Genomic DNA, 13,549 nt, shown 5'->3' with positions numbered 1-13,549 from the left:
AAGACTACTGAAGATTTGGAAGGGACTGGAAAGGACTTGTTGCTCAATGGAAGAATCTGACTCTGAGAAAACGATGGAGAAAGAAAATCTGGGGCCGAGAATGGATCCACCACTAGGGGAACCGGAAGGATCGCTTGGGTGGGTGAAGGGTATTATGTCAAACCTGGAAGTGGGGGTGTTCAAATCGAAGGGAGTATTGTGAGTTAGAACACTTCTCCCCACCCCTCCGTGATCAATTGCTTTGATTTACCAGTAATGTTGATTGGTATTATGCTTTGGACGATAGGATAAACTGGAAAGCGAATTGGTGCTAACTGGGCAGAAACAACCCTTGGGAAGGGGCTGATACTCCTGGTGGTGGTGCTGGGGGAGTGTTCTAATTAAAGCAGTTCTGAGTTGCTTTGAATTATCAGTAAAGGAGATTTGCTGTCACCAGGTTGGGGATGGAAAGACTAGGAAGAAGATTTGCATTTCCAGGTCAGAGACCAGTGGCTTGAGGGTGCTTTCTGTGCTAATTTGTACCTGAATTTGAGACTTGTGTCTACTTTGTGCCTGTGATGAGTGAAATAGGGCTTGGAAGGACAGCTGAAGGGTTAAAAAGATACTTTCAGATTTTAAAATTAGGAGGCTGAATGCTTTTTATAAATAGAGGATATTCAATATTCAGTCCTCAAATACAGGATATCAATATACTCTATTTTTTAGAAATAGAAGATATTGTTTGATTAAAGCAGCTGCATTGTTTTGATTCATTTAAGATGATGAAAAATTGAATCTTGAATTTTAATGACTCATTTGTATTCCTAAATACATCTTCCTAGAAGTTCTCTCTTGAACTTCTACTTAGGAGATAGGGAGCATACACACAGTTTTATAATTTAGGAAAATGGGGCCTCTATTCATCTCAGGTCCCACACAGCTGTACTCAGCTGTTGTACTAAACATGCTCTTTTGTATCTCCATGTTTATTTATATTTCATTAATTTCAATTTCTAAGGGAATTGGATCATAGAAACTGTTTTTTGGTTTATATCTGCAGGTGGGTGCTACCAAATACAGCCATGAAGAAAAAGGTAAGACGTGTTAGATACGTCAAAACCATGAAGGTAAAGGTAAGAAGTTGATATTCAGGAAGTTTGTGATATATATACACCATCTTTTCTGGACTATTGCAGGAGACTTCTATGTGGTCTCTCTGACTCTTTTCCCCTTGTATGCTATCTGGTTTAATTTTTCTAATATGAAAATCTGACTGAGTCATCTACATACTTAAGAACCTTTAGTAACTTCTTTAAGCCCATGGAATAAAATCTAAATGATTTCATGGTCCTTTAAAAATCTGTTCCTGACCAAACCCTCTGCCACACTTATGCACCCTATCGCAGCCATACAGAATTTATTGTTCTCCAGATTTACAAATTAATCTGCACTGTGTGTAAGCCATATACCACACACCATACAGGTCTCTGTCTGCACATTTATTTTTAATCTAACTCAAATGTTACCACTATAAGGTCTTATGTGAGTTCTTCAGATGGAATTGGACACACCTTCCTTTGTGCTGTCATAGTACTGTGCCCTACGTTGGGGTTTAGGCAGAATTGCTAAGAGTGCAGCTCAAGCTAATTTCTTAACCTTTTGGGGCTTCAGTTTCCTAATTTGTAAAATGGTAGTAATACTATTAACTGTATCATAGGATTGTTGTGACGTTTAAGTTAGTAAATGCCTGTAGAACACTTAGATCAGTACCTAACATGATTAGCCTTGGCAAGTCTTTCATAGGCAATTAAAAGAGGTACATTGTATAAATTAATAACTGAAGGAAATGTACCATATTTTGCCTTAGCTTCATCTAATAATTCAGTTCTGTAACTACAGTTTGCTAAGGGAATGTTCTTGATGAGCCTGTCTGAAGTTGCTTTCATCAAGAATGCCTAAAAATACCAGAAATTTCTACATGATTAAGAACAAAATTAGCTTGATTTAATCATTCTGCATTGTATACATGTATCAAAACATCGCATTGTACCTCCTAAATATAAAGTTATTGTTTTTCAATTAAAATTTTAAAGAACAAAAGCAAACTTTTTGTGGCAACTTCAGACTGGCTCAGCAGTGACATTTCCATAGTGAGATAAAGTTATGTAGCTAAAATTGTTAGATTAAATCAAGCCTGAGTGTAGTATATTTTCATCAATACTCCTTATATTTGTAATTAAAAATTTTAATAAAATATCTTGGGATTGAAGGTAGAATATAGATTCCCTTCATTTGAAAAGCAAGGTAAGGCTGAGCACAGTGGTTCATGCCTGTAATCCCTGCATTGTGGGAGACTGAGGCAGGCGCATCACTTGAGGCCAGGAGTTCAAGACCAGCCTGGCCAACATGGCAAAACCCTGTCTGTACTAAATATACAAAAAAAATTAGCTGGACATGATGGTGCATGCCTGGAATCCCAGGCATGGGATGGTGGCTGAGGTGGGGTGGCTGAGGCATGAGAATCACTTGAACCTGGGAGGCAGAGGTTGCAGTGAGCTGAGATCATGCCACTGCACTCCAGCCTGGATGATAGAGCGAGGCTTGGTCTCAAAAAAATAAAAAGAAAGAAAGAAAAGGAAAGCAAGGTAATTGGAACTATATTTCATAAATTCTAGATTTGAAAGGACTCTCAAAAGTCACTTTACTAAATTCCCTTTTAGTACAAGAGTATACAACATCTTTGACAAGTGCTCTTTGTGTGAGATGCTGACATTGACAGGAAGGCTGATTACCTTCATGAGGCTACCCTTGCCCTTGGACAATTCTCACTGTCAGATACTCTCTTGCTTTATATATTTGTTTTGATAACTTGCTTGTTCTTTTGATGTACATACTTGGAGCATCTGTTATATGTTAGGCACTGGAGGTATGAGGGGACTTTCTCTCCCCTTCCAGAGCTCAGAGTCTTCTGAGAGAGAGGGACAGACCCCCCCAAAATAAGTAACTGCAGTGCATTATAGTCTTTGCAATAAAATAACAGTGCCATGGGAGGACAGAGGTAAGACACTTAAGTCAGCCTAGAGCATTGGACTCAGAATATTTTCTTGCAAAAATGATCACTGAACCAAGTCTTGAAGGGTAACTGCAATTTAGCTGAAGGAGGAAAGAGAATGGATAGTTTACTGGCAGAGAGTACTGCGTGAAACAATGGCACAGATGCAGGACCTTCCAGAGGGTTGGGAGCAATCAGAGGGACTACCAGCAGTTCAATTAAGTGTGGCTGTAAGCTAAAACTTTCAGGCTAAGAGGGACAGGAGATGAGGGATGAGAAGTAGATAGACTAGATCAAGGAGGGTCTTATATGTAGTCTAAGGATTTCATCCTGCAGGCCATGGGAAGCTTTTGAAAAGAAAAAGGAGGGACAGTAATAAATGGAACAAGAGCATAGTGGTAAGTGGAAGGGATGAGATCAAAGGCAGAGGTGGAAAGATTGACCTTGAGCAGAAGGAGGAAGAACTTTCAGTTATATTGCAATTCTCTGCTAGGTAATTCAGTTAACAAAACATTGGGTTATGATAGAACAGGGTTTAGTTTCTTCTAAACGTGGTATTTTTCTAACGTGTTACTGAACATATTAACAGTGCATCTTAATAGCATAGATTCAGTGTAATTCTGTCACCTAAAGGATGTGTGTCCTGTGACAGGTAAGTGTCTGGCTTCTGGAATTCTAAGTATCTCTGCATTCACCCTTGGTTGGGAAGAGTTTAGTTAGTTGTGAGTATCCACACCAGGTTGTTGGTACTGTCAGTTCAGGAAAATATCAAATCTAGGAGAGAAATAGATCCCTTTAGACTTGATTTGCTCTAGATTGCTAACTTTTTTCCTTTGCTTTTCCCTACTTTGTCCTTAGGTGCTGTTGATGGGTAAAAGTGGATCTGGTAAGACCAGCATGAGGTCTATTATCTTTGCAAATTATATTGCCAGAGACACACGTCGCCTTGGCGCAACAAGTAAGATGTTTTATCTTATCGTAAAGTCAGGTGATCTTAACTCTTAATAATCTGCATAACACACTTGTTTGCAGTAGCTTGAGGATGCAGAAAGGTTGGGGATTTGTTATGGAGCATGTTTACCCTTTTGCATTGGTTCTCAAAGAGGTATGGCCTAATTCCAGTTACTGCTGCTTGCTCTCTTCAGGGAGGTTCTTTTCTTTCTAGGTTGTTTATGAAGTGAATTGCCCTTATCCAGCTTTTGGTTTATCCTGCTATTTCTTAAACAAGCATTGTTTGTTCGTCTTGTGGGGAGAGTGTTTTTAACTCTTATACAAAGGGAAATTCATAGGTATTAACAAGCGTAAGAGTAAAATATCCTAAGATTTTTTAAAAGCAGTAGTTACACCTTGTCTTCGTTAAAAGGTAAATTACGGTGGTGGGAAGGAAAGAGGTTAACTTGATCTGTACTCTGCTGCTTCTTTTCCTGGGTACACATAGATGATCTCATTAGAGTTTTGGTTCTGATTTAGGGAATATGTTGTTGCCTTTTATAGTTTGAGTGTTAGTATGTACTAATTGGGCTGCCATGGACAGTGAATGTAGGATCCTGGGAGAGCCCTTCTGTCTCTGGGTTGTACTGCCATTTCCTTCTGCAGCATTCAAGCATTTCTGGATTCTGCTTGGTCCTTGATTTTTAGGGACAGGCCACCCACTACTCTATACAGTTCCTGAAGTTTCAAAACAACAGCATTTTAAAACACAGTATGTTTCAGACCCTAGGAAATAAAGGAGAAGGAAACCTCATTTCTGTTCTTATGGTGCTTGGAGTGTAAGTGTAGACTCTCATAATTGGGGCAGCTTTGATGACTAGAAAGCTGTTTCTTGAATGTATTTTTTGTTGTTGTTGTTTAAGATGGAGTCTTGCACTCTCTTGCCCAGTCTGGAGTGCAGTGGTGCAGTCTTACCTCCTGGGTTCAAGTGATTCTTGTGCCTCAGCCTCACGAGTAGCTGGAATTACAGGCACCCACAACTATGCCCAGCTAATTTTATATTTTTACCAGAGACAAGGTTTCACTGTGTTGGCCAGGCTGATCTCTAACTCCTGACCTCAAGTGATCTGCTTGCCTCTGCTTCTCAAAGTGCTAGGATTACAGGTGTGAGCCACCATGCCTGGCCTCTTTCTTTTTTTTTCTTTTCTTTTTTTTTTTTCTGTTAGCTTGTTCTCTTTCTGTTCTCTTAAGCCTCTACAAAAATTTGAGGATAGTCATTGTCTCAGTTTGTCCTAGCTATCTCTTGCCTCACAAATCTTTTTTTTTTTTTTTTTTTCTCTTTGGAGACAGAGTCTTGCTCTATCATCCAGGCTGGAGTGCAGTGGCATGATCTCAGCTCACTGCAACCTCCTCCTCTTGGATTCTCCTGAATCAGGGATTCTCAAGGGATTCTCCTGAATCAGCCTCCCAAGTAGCTGGGACTACAGCTGTGTACCACCACATCCAGCTAATTTTTTTTATTTTTAGTAGAGATGGGGTTTCACCATGTTGGCCAAGCTAGTCTCGAACTCCTGACCTCAGGTGATCCTCCCGCCTCGGCCTCCCAAAGTGCTGGGACTACAGGTGTGAGCCACCATGCCCGGCCATCTTGCCTCACAAATCATGTCTTTCTTAAGTTAAAAATGTCCAGCTCTTCCATCTATTTCTCATTTGACATATTTTGAAACATTTTTAAGGACTTGTTCAAACTTGTCTACATTTTTCTTATGGTACTGACACTTGGATGCAGGTGGAGTCTGATCAGGGCAGAGTGGGCCTATCACAACTCTTATTCTGGACATTACATTGCTGTTAGCATGGTCTAACATGTATCCTCCTTTTTTGGAGTAACTTTCGTTATGAAGAGTCTTACCAAAAAACCCTTTCAAATATATTCAAATTCCCTTTCAAATATGTTATTGTTAAAACACATGCCCTTCTGGCTTTTGGGCAATTAATATTTTAAACCAAAGAATAAATGCTTACTTCTATTAAATTATTTAGTTTTGTTTGTTTTAGCCCATGATATGTTCCTGTACCCTTTGTTTGTTAACTGTGAAATTCAGAACAAGTCCAATCCCTTTTTTCTCATCCATAAAAAAAGGGATTGGATCCTATTTTCATTTTAGCTACTTATTCTCTTATCTGATATATTAGCTATCTTTCCTAACTCCATGGAGTTTGTACATTTGATGAATATCTCATCTAGTTTTCATCTAAGTCATTGGTCAAAAGTTTTGGTCAGGATAATGTCCCATGGCCTGTCATGCCTCTATAATTGACATCTGTATCTCTGGCCTCTGGAAAGTCTACCTGTCCAAACTTCTCTCTGTCTTGATTTGATAGATTAAAACTTTTTTTTTTCCTTTCAAGTTAAATATCTGGGCCTAATTACCCTTATGGTTTCAGTAGATTAGAGGAAGCTAATGGTTACTGAACAACTGTTATTTGTCAGGCTTTTGTGTGCTGTTTTATTTACTTTAGTTCTCATGTTAACTTCATTTTTATAGGGAATAAAGAAGGAGGTACAACTTAGAAGTTAATATCACTAAGCTAGGAAGTATCAGAGCTGGAATGTCAATCTATGCTCTTCCCTTATTCCTTATGCCACATTCTATCTAGCTTACCCTCTCCTAACAATTCCTGGCAGACGTATTTTTATTTCTGTTTTAAATTCTGCACACTTTGTTGAAGCACCTTTTTCTAGTCCAGTTGCTGTTGCTGTTTTATATAGCTGATCAGAATTGACTTATTACCCTGAATCCAGATAACAGTCTTGCAACCAACATTTCAGAGCTATTCAAACTGCTTGAAATAGTTTTGATATAACCTAGCAGCCTTATTGTGAACAGAATTTTGCGAATTATATGAACCCTATACATTAAGGCAAATCATTTATTTAGCAAGTACTTTTCTGGAACTTTCTATGTAGGAGGCACAGAGAACAGGACAGAGCTCTTGTCCTTAAGAATATCTCAAGCAGGACCTTTATTACTAATACTTTGTTAGTAATCACTGTATCTCCTTACAGGTAGTGAAAGTATACTTTAAAATACTATGTTTTAGGGTATCATCATTAGCTAGTTTGTCATTGCTAAAGAAATACCTGGGTTCTACTGCTAAACTTATAGACAAGTTCAAAATACATATATAGTGCATTACTTTTACTTGATAGTCCTCTTTATGTAGTTGCTGATTTTCTTTAAAAGTAGTAAGAGTACTTTTAAAATATTACATTGATTTTAATGTTTTAGTGTTTTTCTAGTTTCTCATTGCTGAAAATAGTCCAGTTTTATTTTGTTAAACTTAGAGCCTACTGTGTTTTGAAATTTGAAGTAAGAGTACATGATGGTGATATTATTAATTTATTAGGGGGCTGCTAAAATGAATTTGTTGGAACAGTAAACTTGTCAATAAGATTGATTATGAAGTATTTTAGTCTCAAACACTGTTGACGGCTCCAAGATTTCCTACCTTCTCAAAATTCTCTGTTCCCTTGGCTTTTATTTAATGCTCTGTTACCCTGGTTTTCTTCCATTATCTTTAACCATCCTTTCTCTCCTTAAAAAAAAAATCTTTATCATAGTATTTTCTTCTTTCTGCCCCGTAAGTGTGTGTCATTCCCCAAAGCTCTGTTCTTGGTTCTTTTTAGTTGTTCTTGTGATAATAGGGTAGGAAGACTAGGAGAGCCAGAGAGCCATATATGGAAGACATGAGACTAAAGAGGGAAGCAGGAAGTGGGTGGTTAGATCATAAAATGCCTTGTAAGCCAAGTTAGGTAGTAGGACCTGAGGGTAGAGAGAGTTTTAAACAGAAGAGCGATATTTTACAGGTCCCAGGGATTAGGGAAAATGTTAAAAAAAAAAAAGCAACATGAGCAGATTTATATTTTATATTTTTAATTTTCAGTTTTAATTACAAAAGTAGTACTTGTGAAAAATTCAAACATTACAGACGTGTAAAAAGCCTCTTTTCTCCCTCTCAGGCCTGCTTCCTAGGGACAACCACAATTAGTAGTTTTGAGGTTATCCTTCTGGCCCTTTCTTTTCTGGGTGTATACAATTTTGCATATGCAGAGATACATGGTTTTTTTCTGTTTAAAGAAGAATGAAAATCTGCATTTTGGAGAGAGATCACTCTATCTATAATATGGAGGATAGATTGGAGGGAGGCAAGGTTAGAAAGAGGTTGATAAGTTAGGAAACTATTTTAGTAGACTAGGTGAGAGATGATGGGGGCTTGATTTGGGCTAGGGTGATGATAGTGGATATGGTGAGAAGCAAATGGATTTGAGATCTATTTAAGAGATAGAGTCAGCCAGACTTTCTGGTAGATTTAGGGAGAATGATGAGGAAAAAAGTGGACTGAAGGATGAAACTGAGATTTTGGCTTAGGCAACTGGTTGAATTCACTGAGATAGAGAAGACTGAAAGAGGAATAGATTTGTAGGAAGAAAGGGGAGATGATGAGCTACATATACTTGGATACATTGAGTTTGGGATACTTGTGGTTTATTCAAATGGAGATTTGTAATATATGTCAGAAAGGTAGGAGAGAAATCTGTCCTAGAGATACCTGTTTCTGAGTCATCAGTGTCCAAATGGCAAATAAAATAATACGAATAGACTACCTTGCCTTGGGGAAGGTGGCCAAGGATGGAGTCCTGAAGGACTCCAACATTTAAGGGACAGAAAGAAGAACAGGAATTGTAAGGGAGGATCTGCCAGAGAAGTTGTAGATATGATATCAGAGACCAAGAGAAGAGAATTTTTTGAGAAGAGAGTAGTCAACAGTGTCATGCTGCAGAAAGTAAGACAAGGACTAAAAGGTCCATTGGATTTGGTTATGGGGCCATTGGTCACTTGATGAGAATAATTTCTATGATATGGGAGTAGAAACCTGATTTCTATCCCATGTGCCCCATGTCTAAACAGTCACTGAATCCTGTCACTTCTTTTGTTATTGTCTTTCCCTTTCTCAGTAGTACTTCTTTCCATTTTTTTTTAGTACTAGACCGTATACATAGTCTTCAAATTAATNCCCCCCCCCCCCCCGCCTTTCTTTTTTAATAGAAGAGGAAAGTAATACTCAGAGCTTAAGTGACTTGCCCAAGGTCACACAGAGAGGTAGAGCCATGATATTTGAATGAAGATTTGTTCGACTCCAAAGCCCGTGCTTTTTAAAATAATGCTCTGCTGCTTACAATGTAGTTTATAAGAAGATAAAATTGCACAAAAGTTAGATAGCAGTCAATTTAAGCAACAGCTTTGAGATAGTCGTAGGGGAAATATCGCTGTGTGATTATCACAAATTGTATAGATTATAATTCCTAGACTTTGATAAATTTTCAGGATAAAATCTTTCATTATTACTCCTTGGGATTTTTAGTGCCTGGCAGAGAGTAGATGCTTAATAAATGTTTGAATGAATTCAGAGGGATAGATGACGGTAAGTGGGGGTAGCCAGGCAGGGCTTTTAGAGGAGGTGGGATTTAGGCTGGCTCTTAAAAGATGAATATATTTTGAAAGAAAGATGGGGAGGGCTTTCCAGGCAGATGAACAGAGTAGGTGAAGAATAGAGGGGAGGGAAGTGTAACTCAGAGGTCGCAAACAGGCAGCCTGTATCCTGGATAAGACCTGTAGATGTGTTTTGTTTGGCCCATGTGATGTTTTCTAAAAATGGGAATTAGTTATCAACATGTAAAAGTTTTCATAAAATATGGATTTCCCACTACTGCTGAAAACTTAAAGATCTGGTAACCCAGAGCCCCCATTCCTGCATGGCAAAGGAACCAGAGCTGAGTAACTGCTGCTCACTCTACTATCCCATTGGGTAGATGTTTACCCTCCATATGTGGCCAACTTTGCTCATATACGTTTACTGGCCTGGACCCTGTTAGCAAGTTTGCGACCCCTGGTGTAAAGTATTTTGGGGGTTGGGGAGGTAGTGGGGTTTGGGAGGACTGTGAATAAACCAAATTGGGCTGGAGTGAAAGGCTTTATTAATGTGGATCATTGGGGAATGTATAAGTAGACTGGAAGCCAAATTGTGAAGGACCTTGAATGCCTCCCCATAGGCATGGAGGAGCCATTGAAAGTGTTTTGAATGGGGAGTGACATGTTCAAAGTAGTGTTAAGAAGATGAGCCTGGCAGTAGCCTGTAGGATGAAGTAAAAGTGAGTAAGGCTTTTTGGTGGGGAGGTCAGTTATGGAGCTATTGTAGTAGTGTAGACATGAGATGATAAGGGGCTTCCTTAGTGTTTGTGGTGGGTTATAAAATAAGGAATGGAATTGAGAGAGATTACAAAGGACTAGCAATGTATTGAATGTGGATAGAAGAGTCAAAAGTGGGAAAAAGTTAGGGTCATTAACTGGAAAGGAAATCAATAGCAGGAGTTCATTTGGTTATGTGTTATGTTTGTTTTTTGTTACTTTTTTTTAAAATTTGTGTGTGTGAGGTTGGTGGGGGCAGGTGGGACAGGGAAGACTGATTAAGCGGTGTATATCTATTACATGTTGAAATTTTAACATAAGTATTGTAATTGGAGATTGTTTCTGCTCTAAGTATTAAACTACTAAAAAGTAAAATGACTTACATGAGAGCCAATTCTGTAGCTCAGGGTAGTTTAGGTGCCCACCTTGCCACTAAACCATACTACTCAGCTGAAAATCACCTTCTTGTTGTGGCTTTGAGCATTTCACTCCACTTTGGTCCTTCTAAATTTCATGGGTTAGTGCTTTGCTTAGTTTGAATTTCACTTCACCTGCTATAATTACTAGATCTGTCATATTTGTCTTCCAGTTGATGTAGAACATTCTCATGTTCGATTTCTGGGAAACCTGGTATTGAACCTGTGGGATTGTGGTGGGTAAGTACCATCTGCTTACTTGTTTGTGAAGTTGATGTCAGTAATCATGGCATCTAGCATATCAGCATGGTGAATACACCTAGAGTAACTATCATTTGTAATAGATTGGATAGAAATTACTTCAAAATTGACACTTGATTCAATAAACATCTCTGACTTTTATGGAATTGTGAAAATGCCCTCTGTATGTGACATGTTTAAATAGCACTAATCCAAGCTCTATCTAGGTATCTGTAGTTTGGGATAGATTATCCCCTTTTGTGGAGGAATAAATTAGGTTTCTGTCTCAGGCATCCTGACACCAGTGCTGAGCTCTTAGCTGTCACACCATACTACTTTGTTCTTAGTAATAATACGTCAATAATTTTCTCCAGGCAGTCTCAATACTGTAGATCAGACACTGAGCACACATTCTCTAGCTAAGTTACCTACTTTTTGGAAGAGTAGGAGTTAGCTCTTCCTCTTATGAGCAAAGTATTCACCACATATTCCATCACAAATGTACACACACTATGGATGTATGCTGATGTTGCTCCCTACCCTATGGCCATTGCATCTCTGTGCTGAAGGAGCAGTGTGCACTGCACAGTGGATAGGAGCATAGGTTTTGGAGTCAGATTGGGGTTTGCACCTCAGCTCTGTTAGCTGTGTTGTCTTGGGCAAATCATTTAAACTCTCTGAGCCACAGTTTCTTCATCTGTACAGTAGTGAAGGCAATGGTACCAGCTCATAGGGTTGTTTTGATGATTAAGATGATTTATACAAAGTTGCATAGCAGAGTGCCTCACAAAATGCATAGATATTGTTAGCTCAGTGTATCCCTGCTCTTAGCATAGAGCCAGCCATAGAGTGGGTGCTCAGTGAATATGTGTTGAAAGAATAATTCAATAGCTAAATACTCTATAAGAAAATGACTCCATTCCTGATAGCAGATGGATCACTTAACATCCTAGCACCTATCTCCATACAAATCCTTCCTCATTATCATTGGTTCTAATTTTCTAATCCGTGCTAAGACATTAGTCCCAAGTCCCTTGCTTTAGGCACTAAGATGTGATCTTCATTTTTACAGATAAGGCAGCTGAGGCCCGGGAAGATTATGATTCTGCTGAGTTCACACAGCTAATTAATAGCAAAGCGCAGGACTAGAACCTAGGTTCCTGATTTTTTTCTCCTACTACCGGATGCTACTGTTTTCTGCTGGCCAAGTGATAATTGAGAGCTTCCTGGAAAGCAGCACTTAGCCTAAGGAGCAGAGAGCAACATCTACAAAAAAATACAAAAAACTAGCCGGGCGAGGTGGCGGGCACCTGTAGTCCCNTTATATTTTTAATTTTCAGTTTTAATTACAAAAGTAGTACTTGTGAAAATTCAAACATTACAGACGTGTAAAAGCCTCTTTTCTCCCTCTCAGGCCTGCTTCCTAGGGACAACCACAATTAGTAGTTTTGAGGTTATCCTTCTGGCCCTTTCTTTTCTGGGTGTATACAATTTTGCATATGCAGAGATACATGGTTTTTTTCTGTTTAAAGAAGAATGAAAATCTGCATTTTGGAGAGAGATCACTCTATCTATAATATGGAGGATAGATTGGAGGGAGGCAAGGTTAGAAAGAGGTTGATAAGTTAGGAAACTATTTTAGTAGACTAGGTGAGAGATGATGGGGCTTGATTTGGGCTAGGGTGATGATAGTGGATATGGTGAGAAGCAAATGGATTTGAGATCTATTTAAGAGATAGAGTCAGCCAGACTTTCTGGTAGATTTAGGGAGAATGATGAGGAAAAAAGTGGACTGAAGGATGAAACTGAGATTTTGGCTTAGGCAACTGGTTGAATTCACTGAGATAGAGAAGACTGAAAGAGGAATAGATTTGTAGGAAGAAAGGGGAGATGATGAGCTACATATACTTGGATACATTGAGTTTGGGATACTTGTGGTTTATTCAAATGGAGATTTGTAATATATGTCAGAAAGGTAGGAGAGAAATCTGTCCTAGAGATACCTGTTTCTGAGTCATCAGTGTCCAAATGGCAAATAAAATAATACGAATAGACTACCTTGCCTTGGGGAAGGTGGCCAAGGATGGAGTCCTGAAGGACTCCAACATTTAAGGGACAGAAAGAAGAACAGGAATTGTAAGGGAGGATCTGCCAGAGAAGTTGTAGATATGATATCAGAGACCAAGAGAAGAGAATTTTTTGAGAAGAGAGTAGTCAACAGTGTCATGCTGCAGAAAGTAAGACAAGGACTAAAAGGTCCATTGGATTTGGTTATGGGGCCATTGGTCACTTGATGAGAATAATTTCTATGATATGGGAGTAGAAACCTGATTTCTATCCCATGTGCCCCATGTCTAAACAGTCACTGAATCCTGTCACTTCTTTTGTTATTGTCTTTCCCTTTCTCAGTAGTACTTCTTTCCATTTTTTTTTAGTACTAGACCGTATACATAGTCTTCAAATTAATAGCAGTTTGAGCACCTACTCTCTCGTAGACTCTGTTGGAAATACAAAGACATGTAAGATATGATTCCTTTTCCAAGGAGGGGGAAGTAAAGGGGAGAAGGGAAGTAGTTTGAGCACCTACTACGTGCCAGGCACTTTATGTATGATAATTCATTGAATCCTCATAGTAATCCTGTGAGGTCAATGCTATGCCCCGCGCCCCCCCCCCCCCCCCC

At 38.9% G+C, this 13,549-nt stretch overlaps 1 protein-coding gene across 1 annotated transcript in view; it reads left to right on the top strand.

Annotated features, from left to right (window-relative positions):
* The first annotated feature begins 6 nt into the window (after nucleotides 1-6).
* LOC108518727 (ras-related GTP-binding protein B-like) overlaps nucleotides 7-13,549 on the top strand; it is a 43,039-nt gene continuing 29,496 nt past the window's right edge. The window contains exons 1-4 of the mRNA XM_017857351.1: nucleotides 7-138; nucleotides 1,040-1,073; nucleotides 3,890-3,989; nucleotides 10,802-10,868. Of these exons, the coding sequence (XP_017712840.1) occupies nucleotides 47-138; nucleotides 1,040-1,073; nucleotides 3,890-3,989; nucleotides 10,802-10,868 (293 nt within the window). The 5' untranslated portion in view covers nucleotides 7-46. The remainder of the gene's footprint in view (nucleotides 139-1,039; nucleotides 1,074-3,889; nucleotides 3,990-10,801; nucleotides 10,869-13,549) is intronic.

This window comes from Rhinopithecus bieti, unplaced genomic scaffold (assembly GCF_001698545.2).
Source record: "Rhinopithecus bieti isolate Rb0 unplaced genomic scaffold, ASM169854v2 scaffold_47085, whole genome shotgun sequence".
Classification (NCBI taxonomy): Eukaryota; Metazoa; Chordata; class Mammalia; order Primates; family Cercopithecidae; genus Rhinopithecus; species Rhinopithecus bieti.
Note: the sequence above shows the minus strand (reverse complement) of the source record. Positions and strands in the feature narration are given on the sequence as shown.